Source organism: Rhyacophila brunnea, unplaced genomic scaffold, assembly GCF_057557595.1.
Source record: "Rhyacophila brunnea isolate RB1 unplaced genomic scaffold, BYU_Rbru_1.0 scaffold_15, whole genome shotgun sequence".
Taxonomy (NCBI): domain Eukaryota; kingdom Metazoa; phylum Arthropoda; class Insecta; order Trichoptera; family Rhyacophilidae; genus Rhyacophila; species Rhyacophila brunnea.
The window spans coordinates 35,537,363-35,549,719 of NW_028232806.1; the positions used below are offsets into that span (position 1 = coordinate 35,537,363).

The 12,357-nt window shown below is 34.6% G+C and overlaps 1 protein-coding gene across 1 annotated transcript in view; it reads right to left on the reverse strand.

The window, feature by feature from the left end:
- The window catches only part of LOC147075273 (E3 ubiquitin-protein ligase UHRF1-like), a 30,596-nt gene continuing 18,239 nt past the window's right edge, over positions 1 to 12,357 (reverse strand). Inside the window, exons 11-16 of the mRNA XM_085942923.1 lie at positions 11,440 to 11,589; positions 10,347 to 10,485; positions 9,329 to 9,644; positions 6,117 to 6,337; positions 3,329 to 3,427; positions 1 to 403 (exon numbers count right to left, since the gene is read on the reverse strand). Coding sequence (XP_085799049.1) covers positions 254 to 403; positions 3,329 to 3,427; positions 6,117 to 6,337; positions 9,329 to 9,644; positions 10,347 to 10,485; positions 11,440 to 11,589 — 1,075 coding nt within the window. The 3' untranslated portion in view covers positions 1 to 253. The remainder of the gene's footprint in view (positions 404 to 3,328; positions 3,428 to 6,116; positions 6,338 to 9,328; positions 9,645 to 10,346; positions 10,486 to 11,439; positions 11,590 to 12,357) is intronic.

Sequence of the window (12,357 nt, forward strand, 5' to 3'; positions counted from 1 at the left end):
CAAGAATTAACCCGTATATTTTAAATTAATTTCCCTTATAGAGGAATTTAAATAATTCAGTGAGTCTACTAAAAAATGTAATGCATTTCATACAAACAATATTATGAAGATAGCGAGGTGAGATTTAAACATATGCGTTAATTACAATCTAAATCATCACAGAACTATTTGTAAAACCCTCTTTCTTCAGAACACAACATGTAATACTTAATTCAGCAAATAATCGCCATGTCTTAAATAATGAAAGTAATTATTATTTCTTCCGAACGTCGTAGCCTGGCAGCACAGCTCTCAGGACCGACTTCAAGTTGTCATTGTTGGTCAATTCTTCTTTTGATAGGTCTGTCCTGCAGTGCGGGCAACCCTGACTCTCAGTACTTTTGAATGCCAATTTCAAGCAGCTCTAAAAATTAAAATAGAAATAATATATAAAAGAAATAATTATATGAAAGCAATGTTCCCTTCAATTTTATGTTGCATGTGCACAAAAAACTTTGGGTGTGTTCCACAGAACAGATAATAAATAGAATTCCGATATTCTATATTATTCAATACGCTACATTTTCATACCGGGTTTTGAATGTGTGAGTGTCCTATGAAAATGAAATACGCATTATGCACGTGCAATAGTGTGTGTAATACACCAATATTATGAGTGTGAATGCATAAACCAAGAGCAGTTGTCAGTATTCTACATATAATGTATTCTTGACACGTGTTTAAGTTTATCCCGGTTTATTCCTTACTCGGGATTGGTTACCTGCTACTCCTTACCCGTTAGGTATTTGAGTTCCCATTTTTTCTGAGTTCCCTGGTGTGTTCCTATGTGGGAATATAGACAGACAGGGAACACAAAAATAATAGAAACCGGCTTACCCTATTGGGTGTGTTATAACATGTTACAGATGTCGAGTGTGGAAAAATATGGGATAGACTTAAACATGTGTTAAATAATATGTTATTTTCAATAGTTTCAATGTCTGTATGATAATAATATGCATTAAAGCTTATCACTTAAATGTAACACGCATTCAATATTGAGGGCAGTCAACATGCTTTGTTGTACTTATGTTTTATGGTGTGACTATCATTAAAGTACCCTGCTGCAAGATCTTGGTTCATGGCGATGACTCTTACATTTCTATTTATTAATCTGTTCTGTGTAGACAGAAATATGTGTAACAATTTATTTTTCGATTCACAAATTTTATTTAGGTTTTTAACATCACTTTTTTTAACATCACTTTTTTTCTGATTCTTTCTAATACATATGTAAATTTCAGAGGTTTTTCAAAATTATATATTCTTATTATTAACACTTTACGGTCCGGTCACGCCACATTAGCGTCCTTTGCAAGCCGAACGTTACGATCCGGTGACGCCTACGTGGCGTCCTCACATAGGCATATCTTTACTGTGAAAAATAAATATGAAATTTAATATTCGGTTGCAAGATCTATCGACAGATGGTTGAATGACATGTGCAAGAAGTAAAAGCATGATGGAAAAAAAATATTTCGGGGTTTTTACAGAGATGGCGGACGTAATACCATTCAGTATTTTTTTTGTACCTATACCATTTTTTTTATTAGTTACAAGCCCATTTCTAGACGGCTGAATCACGAGACGTAAACAAAAACGGTAATAAACACTCAATGTTATATTCCAGTGTCGTCACTTCAACTTCGAAATTTAATTGTCGACCCTTTTCAGTGGTAGTCACCCATTTATGAACGTGCATTCTTTTTTTTTAAATGAACGCGATTTTTCGCTATGAAATTGCATCCTATTTGATAATTTGTCATTAATGGTTTATTACCCATGAAACATCCACCCACCATGCTTCATCATCCATGATAGAAATCTTAACTTGAAAATGAGAATAGTTATAAATGTGAACTTGTATCGCGTTGTCATTTTCGTTCGCTTTTTTCGGGAGATTATTGCTTGTGTAACTGCATAAATAATAGCTATTATTATTTATATTGCACTAATTTCATTGAAAAAATAATTAATCTAAGTATATTTCAGCTAGGATATATATTTTTTATTAGTTTTATCTCCAAAAAAACTTTTTAAAATGGAGGACCATTCGTTTTTAAACAGAGGAAAACTATGCGGATTGTATGTCAGATATTCCCAGTGACTGAAGATATCGGAGATTTTAGTGTAATTTTCAATCACAATCAAATATTTCCGTGGATTTCCGCAACTAATAAACGTTTAAGAAGAAAGTGTAAAGTGTGTTCCTCACATAAACTTCGAAAAGAAACTATTTACATGTCCAAAGAGTGTAAAGTACCTCTACATCTACATATTGGTAATTGGTTTTCTTCGTATAATTTTAAAAAAAGTGTATTAGTTGTTAGTTCATTTTACATTCATAGTTTTATAAACTATTTCAAATAATTTCAGCTTTAGTGTGATAATAATTATTTCGTGCCTAGCCAGTTATCTAAAGGTATTATCCATAAGATTGAGTGTTGATTCAAATATTTTTGTGGAATGTAGATGTTTGTTTTACAATTCTATTGCTCATAGATTTTGTTATATGAATTTTTTACGCACGCCTCTGCACTGTTATTGGATTGTCTCGATTCCTACAATAATACCAAATTGTAATAAAGGTGGGAATGTATATGCGTGCATTTTATTTATTTGAATTTACTCGAAAATATGCACGCCACTGCACTGCCTCAGCCATAAAACCAATAAATCAGATTAGTGTTTGTTCGGGAATGAATGTGCATTTATTTTTAAACACTTCACAGTTTGTGTGAAGTCTTTGTTATTTTATTATATTTGATAATCAGAGATATGAGTAGTAGCGCTAAAAATGAATTGATACGTATTCTATAGCGGTGTAAAACATTTTGTATTTGAATATTTTATTACATTTTTTAATTAAAAAATAATATATTGTGATTGCTTTATATCAATAGGCTGTTTCCTTTACATTATATTTAACAAATTGAACTAATCTAATAACATATAATAAACAATTTACGAAAATTTACAAATTATATACTTTACCTTTATGGAACGCGGGCCAGAGGTTGACAAGTGTTAAATAAATGACACAATTTGATGCATTGATATATTTTAAGTATTTTCTGAAAATTTTATTGAAATATATCAATAGGTTCAAAAGTTATATCATTTTTAACTTCGCGATCGAAATTTGTTGATTTTCATTAAAAAATACCGGATATTGGCGTAGGTTCTTCGCGAAAATTCGCAGACCGTATAGTGTTAAGAACCAAACATTCTTAAACCTTGTATATATTCAAATTGAATAAAAAAAATATTCATGCAATTGGTTGTTTACCATGCAGAAGTTGTGACTGCAAGATGTGGTGACTGGATTAGCAGCGATCTCTTGGCAAATGATGCACAAGAAGTGTGTCGTCATTTTGTTTATCAAACCCTGAAACAAAAAAACAAATAAAATAAGACAATACCGTAACACATTGATTATAAGACGCACCCTTATTTTTAAAAGCCAAAAGTAAAGTCATCTTTGAAATTAATTATTTACGCACTTTCATCTGTGTTTTCTCATAAATCATCATTTTTGACTTGATTGTAAGCAATGGTATAATATTATGTAGTGCAAAATCAAATAATGCCGTGTTGCTATTTTCTACAAAAACAACATTTCAATACAGTATAACCTCGTTTTTACGTGCCCGGAATTCACGTTTTCCCGGCAATTGCGTGTAATTTTTTCAGTCCCGATGTATTTCAGTACATTTAATACCCGCATTTACATTTTTCTTTCCCGCGATTTACGTCGGAAATATTCAAAATATGCGAGTTATGCGCGCTTGACAATGATTGAAGAGGTTGATATTCCAACAAAAGAAGAAGCAATGAGGTTCATCGAGGGTTTAAAAACCTACTTTACAAGCTTTGCTGATATTCAAGATGACACTTTTAAATGTTTATATAGTCTCGAAAGAGAATTACATATCAAAAAAAAAAAATGCAACAAACTAATATACTTACATGATTTTTTTTAATAAAAAATAAAAAAAATTTCAATAAAAATTTAAATTGAATGTTGTTTTTTAATAAAACGTTATTTTTTTAGAAACATAAAATTTAAATATTCTTTTTTTCAATACCCCCCTTTTACATTTTCCCTCCAATTAGGTTTTTTTTCTTCAGTCCCTTAAAAAACGTAAAATAGGGGTTATACTGTATTTCAACGGATACAGCACACAATGACAACGATTATCAATAGACACAATAATCGAAGCAATGGAATGCTTAAGATCAAATTTCGCAGTACCAAGTAAAATACATTGTTACACTTCGGAATCAAACTCCGATTAATCGCTTATTTCGCATTCCTACGCCAAGTTTACTATTACCTACTTAATGAATATACCTATTTATATTCTGATGCATTTAAGTTTTGTACCATTCTAATTGAGTCATTTTTTGCGACCCGGGTTTCGCCTTTCGGAATCTTCAGGCACATACGCACTCACCAATGGTAAATACACACTGATAACCTATACAATAAACAAAAACAATAAAGTAAGTAAAAACTTTATCACCCTATTAAGTCAAGGATCACAATAATAATAATTACAAGATAAAAAGAACTTTTTATAAACAATGTTTTTAAATTTTCTGTTGAATCATATAAACTTGACTTAACTAGCTTAAACGATCAAAAAAATTTGTACTTGATAGAAATAATACTGAAATGTCATTTTGACATGTCATATTGATTTCCATAGTAACGCACGTATATATTAATAATTTAGTTGCTAGACCCCAAACCCCTAGCAACCAATAATGGTGTCGAAATAACTTTTCATACAAAACAGAATTAACTGAAAATGAATTCAATTCTACTTGAAGATGGCTAAAAGTATTAAAAGAATGCATTGGCATCGTGTTCTGATACATTCTAAAAGTTTCGAATGTCTAGCTAGTCGGGAAGTTAGTTAAAAATCGATTGCAAGATTTGTACCAGATAAACAACCACCGGACAAATAAGAATACGACCTAATAAAAACGTATGTAAAAAAACCCAAATAATTACTAATACATTCAATAGGTGTATAAATCGTCAAAACCCTAAATAATAGATCATTAGATAACCACTCGCTAATAGCACAATCAATAGGTGTAAAATTGTAATTAATTAAATCCATTCAAATTTAAATTCAAATTCCATCAAGTACCCTCGGTCGATAGTATTAATATTATACCATTTATGTTTAATTAATTAAGATTGGGAGACTGCGATGGCTAGGTCATGTGCACCGTATGAATGACAATGAACCGGCAAAGAGAGTGATGTCCAGCAATCAAATAGGACGTAGAAGAAGAGGGAGGCCAAAGATTCGCTGGTTAGATGGAGCTGCCAGTGACTGCCGTATTCTGGGGGTACCAAATTGGAAAGCGGCCACACTGGATAGGGACAGGTGGAGGGAGCTGTTGGAGGAGGCCAGGACCCACACCGGGTAGTCGCGCCCCTGATGATGATATTTATGTTTTAGATTTTTCTCCTTGTTAAAAATAACAATCACATAATTTTCTATTATATTTATATTTAAAATTATTATGAGTTATATAATATTGATGTGAATCATCTGGAGCAAGTCCCTCTATAGTCAGGCTACGGCACGAAATTGTGAATTTTTAGGTTAGTGTTTGTTATTGTTATTGCGTATACTTCTAATGCAATACCTTAAATAGTAATTAATATGAATGAAATACACAATCGAAAATCTTTATTTACTGTAAACCAACACTATCATCGGAACTTTCAATTTAGTACCGCGGACTGAGTATAGTTGGCCACGGTCTGGAGAAGAGCCGGTTACAGAAAATGTGGCCGACAACAAAGAAACTCATTATTTTTTTAGAAAATATTCTGTGGGAACATTACAATTAAACCCCATAGATACAAACCAGTTTATTCTTATTGAAACTGTCACTGTAAACCCTTTTGGCAAAGCAGTTTTGACATATTATTAATGGTGAGAATTGCTCAACAGTTGAGAAAAGTGTTTTTATGTAAACCCTTCATAAACTTAAAAAGTTGCAGAAAACGAAACAGGTTCGAGATAGAAAGATAAACGATGCATATGTACCTGTTTTCCTTCTTTTTCCAATGCCTCCAAGCACTCATCCCAGAGTTTTTTATTAAGTACATCACTTCTGATCGCCTCCTTATCTTCCTTAGACAGTACATCAGGTTCAAGGTTTCCATTCGGTGTATCAGCAGCCCCGTTTGATAGCTTGGACTTTTTGCTGCTCGCAGCCATAGTGAACGGATTCGTTGACTTGGAAGGAGATTTCGATTCACTCTTGTCTATTAAAACAAATCCAAAAAAAAAACACAATTTAGGTGACAATAATAATGACTCAACAATTTTTGTTAGACTGCGGGAAGTTTAACGTGAAGCGTGGCCGTTTCGAGAACTACAATACTGACAATCCTTTCATAATATATCGCAGCGCCACAACGGAGGCCATGACGCTTCAACTTATAATTTTCGCACTCGGATCTGTGTCTCTGATCAAAGAATTCGAATGCACCATTTGTTGTTATTTATGTCTTCCAAGGAGCATAAATAACCTGTCATTGGCGATGCCTATTGGAACAACAATAACTGTGGGTGCTTCAGATATTGATATATTCCACTCGAGTAAGAGTTTGTGTAGACGATGTTTAATAAATTCTTAACCCGATCGGCGCGTAAAGTTTCCATACAAAAGATGTACTGTCCGCGGTCGGTTTTTCGAAATGTTATTCTTCGCTGTATAATAATAAATACGGCAGTTAAAAATTGTGGCTACAACTGTTATCATGCCTAGATACATAAGGATCCAAGTGCCACACTAAAACACATGTTGTGTGAAGTGTTGAATTTAGCTGTGTTTACTTTAACAAAACTACTGTATTGCTTTGTTCCGATAAACTCTGTTGCCATTTTCGATGACATACCACTCGACTTCAAAACAAGTGCGCCAATGAAGACAATTAATCACTGACTAATTTTATTTTACGCGTGTTAAAAACACTTAAAAATGCCATAAAAATTATTGAAAATAATAGCTTTTATTGGTGACTTATGAATTATTGTTAATTAGTGTAAGTTTTATTGATGACAAATCCATTAAAATTGGATGTTAGTCCCCAGTTTTATTTCGTGGCATAGACTGTGTCAGCATTTTACATGTTTTATGGGCCATTCTAATTTAAGCGTTAAAGGTGAGTCCACACTGGTTGAAAATATTATAATAATTTTTTTGTTATTTTTTTTTTAGTGAAACTTGGATTTTGTAGATTACTTTTCAGTTTTATTGAGCATTTTGTTATGTTAGTGATTGTCATTTTATGTTTTGTAAAAAAAACAATATTTATTTTTTAAATTGCGTAAATTTTTCCAAGTGCTATAAAAACTTTTTTTTGGGTAAGGTTTTAAAAATTTACAAGCATTAAATTGTACGCGAAGACAATATGTAATATAGTTGAAAAGTCTATATTCCATGATTTATATTTTATATTATATTGTATACATACCCGTGTGTTTTTTTATCAAAAATTTATACGTTTTATATATTCCTTCATAGTAATTCGTAATTTATTGGTAAAACTTGCAATCCTCTAAAATATAATAATATATATTTTTTCATTCCGTGTGGACGCATCTTTACTAAATATTTATGACTTTCAATAATGAGCTCGATTTATGACTTTGAAACAATTGGGGAGACACATGAGTAATAAATGACATAATCCAGAACACAAGTTCAAGTACATTTTTAGAAATATTACGACAAATTTCTTTTCGTTTTTTGGTTGTCTTTTTCGTATTCCCGCACATGATGTAAAAATCGCGGTGAATTCAACTTTACACGGTAAATACTCGGTGCACACTCAACTCGAATGAAATATATTTTGTATACCTACTGCGCAGCCGCGAAAAATACCGCGTAGATTTGAACTGATGCAATCGTACCGGCGAATCTCAATAGATCGAGGGGGTTCGAAAGATCGATGTTTATGAAATTAAAACAACATATTTTTGACAAAGTTATTGATATGGCGGTACGAACACGAATCAGAGCATCTTTCAATACAACAATCAATACTATGCGTGAAGTATTTCCTACTTTACCGACATTTCAATTTTCGATATCAACAGTTGCGACATCCGCCCAGTATCAGAGCTTATGTAAAAAACAACATATGTCCCATCCGCGGCGATCGGGTTAAGGTACAATCAATATACTGCTTACTCGATATAAAAAAGGTTGGGAAACATGGTACTCTACCTGCGCATCTATTCTATACACAAGACTCCTATCGGCAGCTATCGAAGGTAGTCTTGTATCGAAGTATTAGCACTTATTATGACAATTACAATAAGTGTGTTGTATTTATTACAATAACTGCTATATTTTAAGAACACGTCACTTGGGTGTGCTAAATATTAGAGCAATAGACAGTTTTTTGACTGTTTAGATGGCAAACTTATTGTAACAATTATAATACTTCGATACAGACTTATGAAAAACTACCCTCGATAGCTGCGGATAGCAGTCTTGTGTATAGAATGGATGCGCAGGTGTAAATGTGTATAAATGTGTATTAACGTTATTGTCAAACAAGAACTTCTCATACACGTGTTAAAACTGTGAACTAACAATCCCCTCCAGTGCAGCTAATCGCACTTACGTTTTCAAATGAGGAACGCCCCCAAATTTATCATTTCATTTTACGCTCACATGATAAACGGATCTATCAATTTATGTAATTTGAAGCTTTTTATAAAAAAAATATCTCTAAAACGATCAGGAGTGATGTTAGAATTATTATTAGTAAACTTTTATTTTATTGCGAAAAAGAAAAGGATTCGCATCTATAAAGAGAGTTGATACATTATTTAAGCACGCCTGCCATGTGCGCGTTGCCGCCATGACAGGTACGTCACTGAGAAGTCTTCTATATGCGACTACAGTGACTTCATTTTATCGCCGATTTCTTTTTGTCAGACTATACAAGAGTATTCACTTTTTATTTTATACTGGAAGGTTTTATCCAAAGATGCTTCCCAATCGTAATCAATGGCATTTTTGTATGTAACCTTCTAAACTTTTAAAAAACATTACTCAGTTTGTGTGAAAATTAATATACATGGAATACTTTGTTTCAGTTTCATATAATATTTAGGCTCTATCACTGTAGAAAAAGAAACATTGTTGATACTATCATACTTCACTTTAAATCCTATGGAAGGCAACAGTTGGAATGATACATCTCCAGTTTCATTATATTTATATTAAAAATACAAACTTTTAATCTGTTTGGGCGTAGAAGTCTTGGCTTTTGGTTTAGGTTTGTTCTCATCTTTGGAATCCTGTCCTATCGATGACCTGGTCCTCATTTTCTTGACAGGCGGTGAACTGTCGGCCTCTTTCTTAGACCTTCTCCTCTTCTTGTTGTGGTGTGTATCCGCCTTTGTACTGCTCTCCGACTCGTCAGTGGTGCCGTTGCTCTCCCGCAATACCCTCGTGGGAGTGCTCACTGTTGACGAAGGGTTCTTTTTCAACTTTTCACGCTCTTTCTGTGCTTTTTTTTCTGCCTCCGCTTCCAGATAGCCGGGAGGGTACTGTGAAAACAACAAAATTAAATTAAAACTATTGCATAAGACCATTTGAGACGATTGGTTTCACAGCACAGCAGGTTTAGAAGCACAGTAAGATAATCAGTGAGGGACAGTAAGTAGGATAACAGTACACCCAGCCGTGACGAATGTGAAGTACAAAAATGAATGCTTCACTTCACTGCACATTCCAGAGAAACATGATTCTTTTCCAGAATGATGTGTGCGTGGGACCCCCAAATCCCCATGTTCAAAATTGCCACAATGTCAAATGGTTGTCATCTGCGTACAGCCTAAATATCTGCATCTAATTGTAATAGTGTAGAATCAATGTCTAAGCCGAATTCTATAGATATACCGATACAACCGTGTCACAAACGCTTGAGTTGCTGAGAGAATACAACACTCCCACAATTAGTCCCGTCCCATGGATTATAACGTAATAAAAGATGCATGGCGTTGAACCGAGAAAAGTTGCGGAACCACGTCCTTGTTCTATACTACCAAGACTGGAGTGCGATAGGACAAAGCAAGTATGATAATGAAAATGCCTATCCTGGCTTTGCAACACAAGACATTGAACTGGAATTTATACGTTCGAGGAGCTATTCAGTGCTATGAAATACTCCACCAGATTCAAGAAAATGATGCTTGAATCAGGCACGCTACATAAAGAAGATTGTAAAATGATAAGAAATTATACATTACCACAATAGGGAAAGTCTTTCCACCCTCTTCCCATGGAGCAGGATTTGGATCGTCTCGTCTGACAAGATACTTCCAGACTTTGAAGCCAGACTTCCCTGTCTCCTGGTAGTATTTCACAATCTTGTAAATCCCATCATATCTGGAATTAAAACATATTCATCAAATAATATACAAAATAAAGAAAATCGTCAACTCAGAAGCTTCTACAGGTCAAGGTCAAGGTGGGGACTGACAGGGCTCTAGCCTACGGGCCCGGGCATAGGAGGGGCCCAACGTGGAGAGTCGACCAGCTAAGTGAGATTAACACACATCGCAAATTTACTCTAATAGTAAAAAAAAATCACCTGCGGGGCGCTACTTTACTTCACGACTATTAAATATTTTAAATATATGGTTGCACGTTGCAATTTGATGTGATATGATTGATGTACTTGAATATTAATCCTCATGTAGAAATTGGGAAACACTGCTCTAAAGCATCACTGCCCTTAACCTTAGCGACTTACGCTTCAAGTCGTGGGGGCCATGGTCACATATACATATTTAGTCCTTTTTTGAATTTGCTTTAATAGCAAAAAAAGTCCGACTGTGGCGCTAGCTTCCTTCCATAATGTTATTATTTAAAATTATATGGTTGTACGATACAATTTTTAATTGTGTATCGATTCTCGACAACTCCATAATTCAATTGGATAGGTAGGTATATGTATTCAAATATACAAAAAAAAAAAACATTAAATATACACATTATTTTTACCGCGTACATCATATTATGGCCATCATCATTTTGGCTGTACTATGGACTGTAGAGCGTCACACTGCATTTATCCTTAGCGATAGGTAGGGGGCCCTGCCAAAGATCCTAGCCTGGGGCGGCGCTTCAAGATGTGGGGCCAATGGTGCATACGCAATGACCGGTGATCGGTAACTGCACTATTTACGGACCCACTACCACAGCAAGTCACACGTATTTGGCGCAGTAACAAACAGTATGAGAAATACATTGCAAGTCACAACAACACAATAGTGTTTGTGTCTGCATAGTTATATTTTGTTGTTTTTAAATCAGTAAAATTACATTGTAAATACATACCTTATTCCCTCTTGAGGTGCATATTCGGGGAAATGCTTGAGCATCTTGTAAGATCGGACGACACGGACTGGTTTCCCATCCCTCCATTTGCCACCAGCATCTGCGCCTTCCTCCTTCACTTCCTTCACAGCACAATTTCTTGCCAGGGCTCTGAAATAGTTGTAATAATAATATAGTTCTCCGAAAAATACTTGGACTATAAAAGAAAACCAAAGGTGGCGCATCTGTATGAATACTGAGCTCTGTGAACAATTTTATTTAAATCCAATATAGTCAATGTCTTGAGGGTGCGAAGACTCAGATGGGCTATTCATGTTGTTAGATGCAATGGATCTAAAGCTCACCATAGTTTATTAAGAAACTCCTGTAGGCACTCGATCCCTGAACCGCTCCAAAAGGAGATAGCGGATAACGTCAAGGGGGACACAGAGAGGCTGGGTGTGACTAACTGGAGAGAAAGAGCTCAGGATAGAGAACCTGGAGGACAGTTGTATAGCCTTGGACCCGAATGGTCTGTAGAGCCAGCTTGAGTAAGTAATGGATAATAATTTGATTTTTTGAAATATTCATTTGATTCAGTGTCAAATGAGTTCAACAGGTTCGCTGCCACCGGCTCCGATCGGAGCCGCGTGGCCACTCATAGTCGGTGCCGCCGTATCCGATCAGAGCCGCCTGTATAGTTATCACAAAGATGTCATTCTTTCACTGGCACTACCATTGAGTGGTTTATTTCTTAGCTGGCATCATAGTTGAATACGTTACCGATATTTTTCGCTAGTTGGTTTTATTTTGCATCATAATTAGATTTTTATAGACATTTTTCGGCACCTGTGTTTTATAAGGTCCTACCTACCTACCTACCACTTATCATTATCATTTATCACATGTTAGCAGTGGCAGCATTAGGTTATTTAGAAT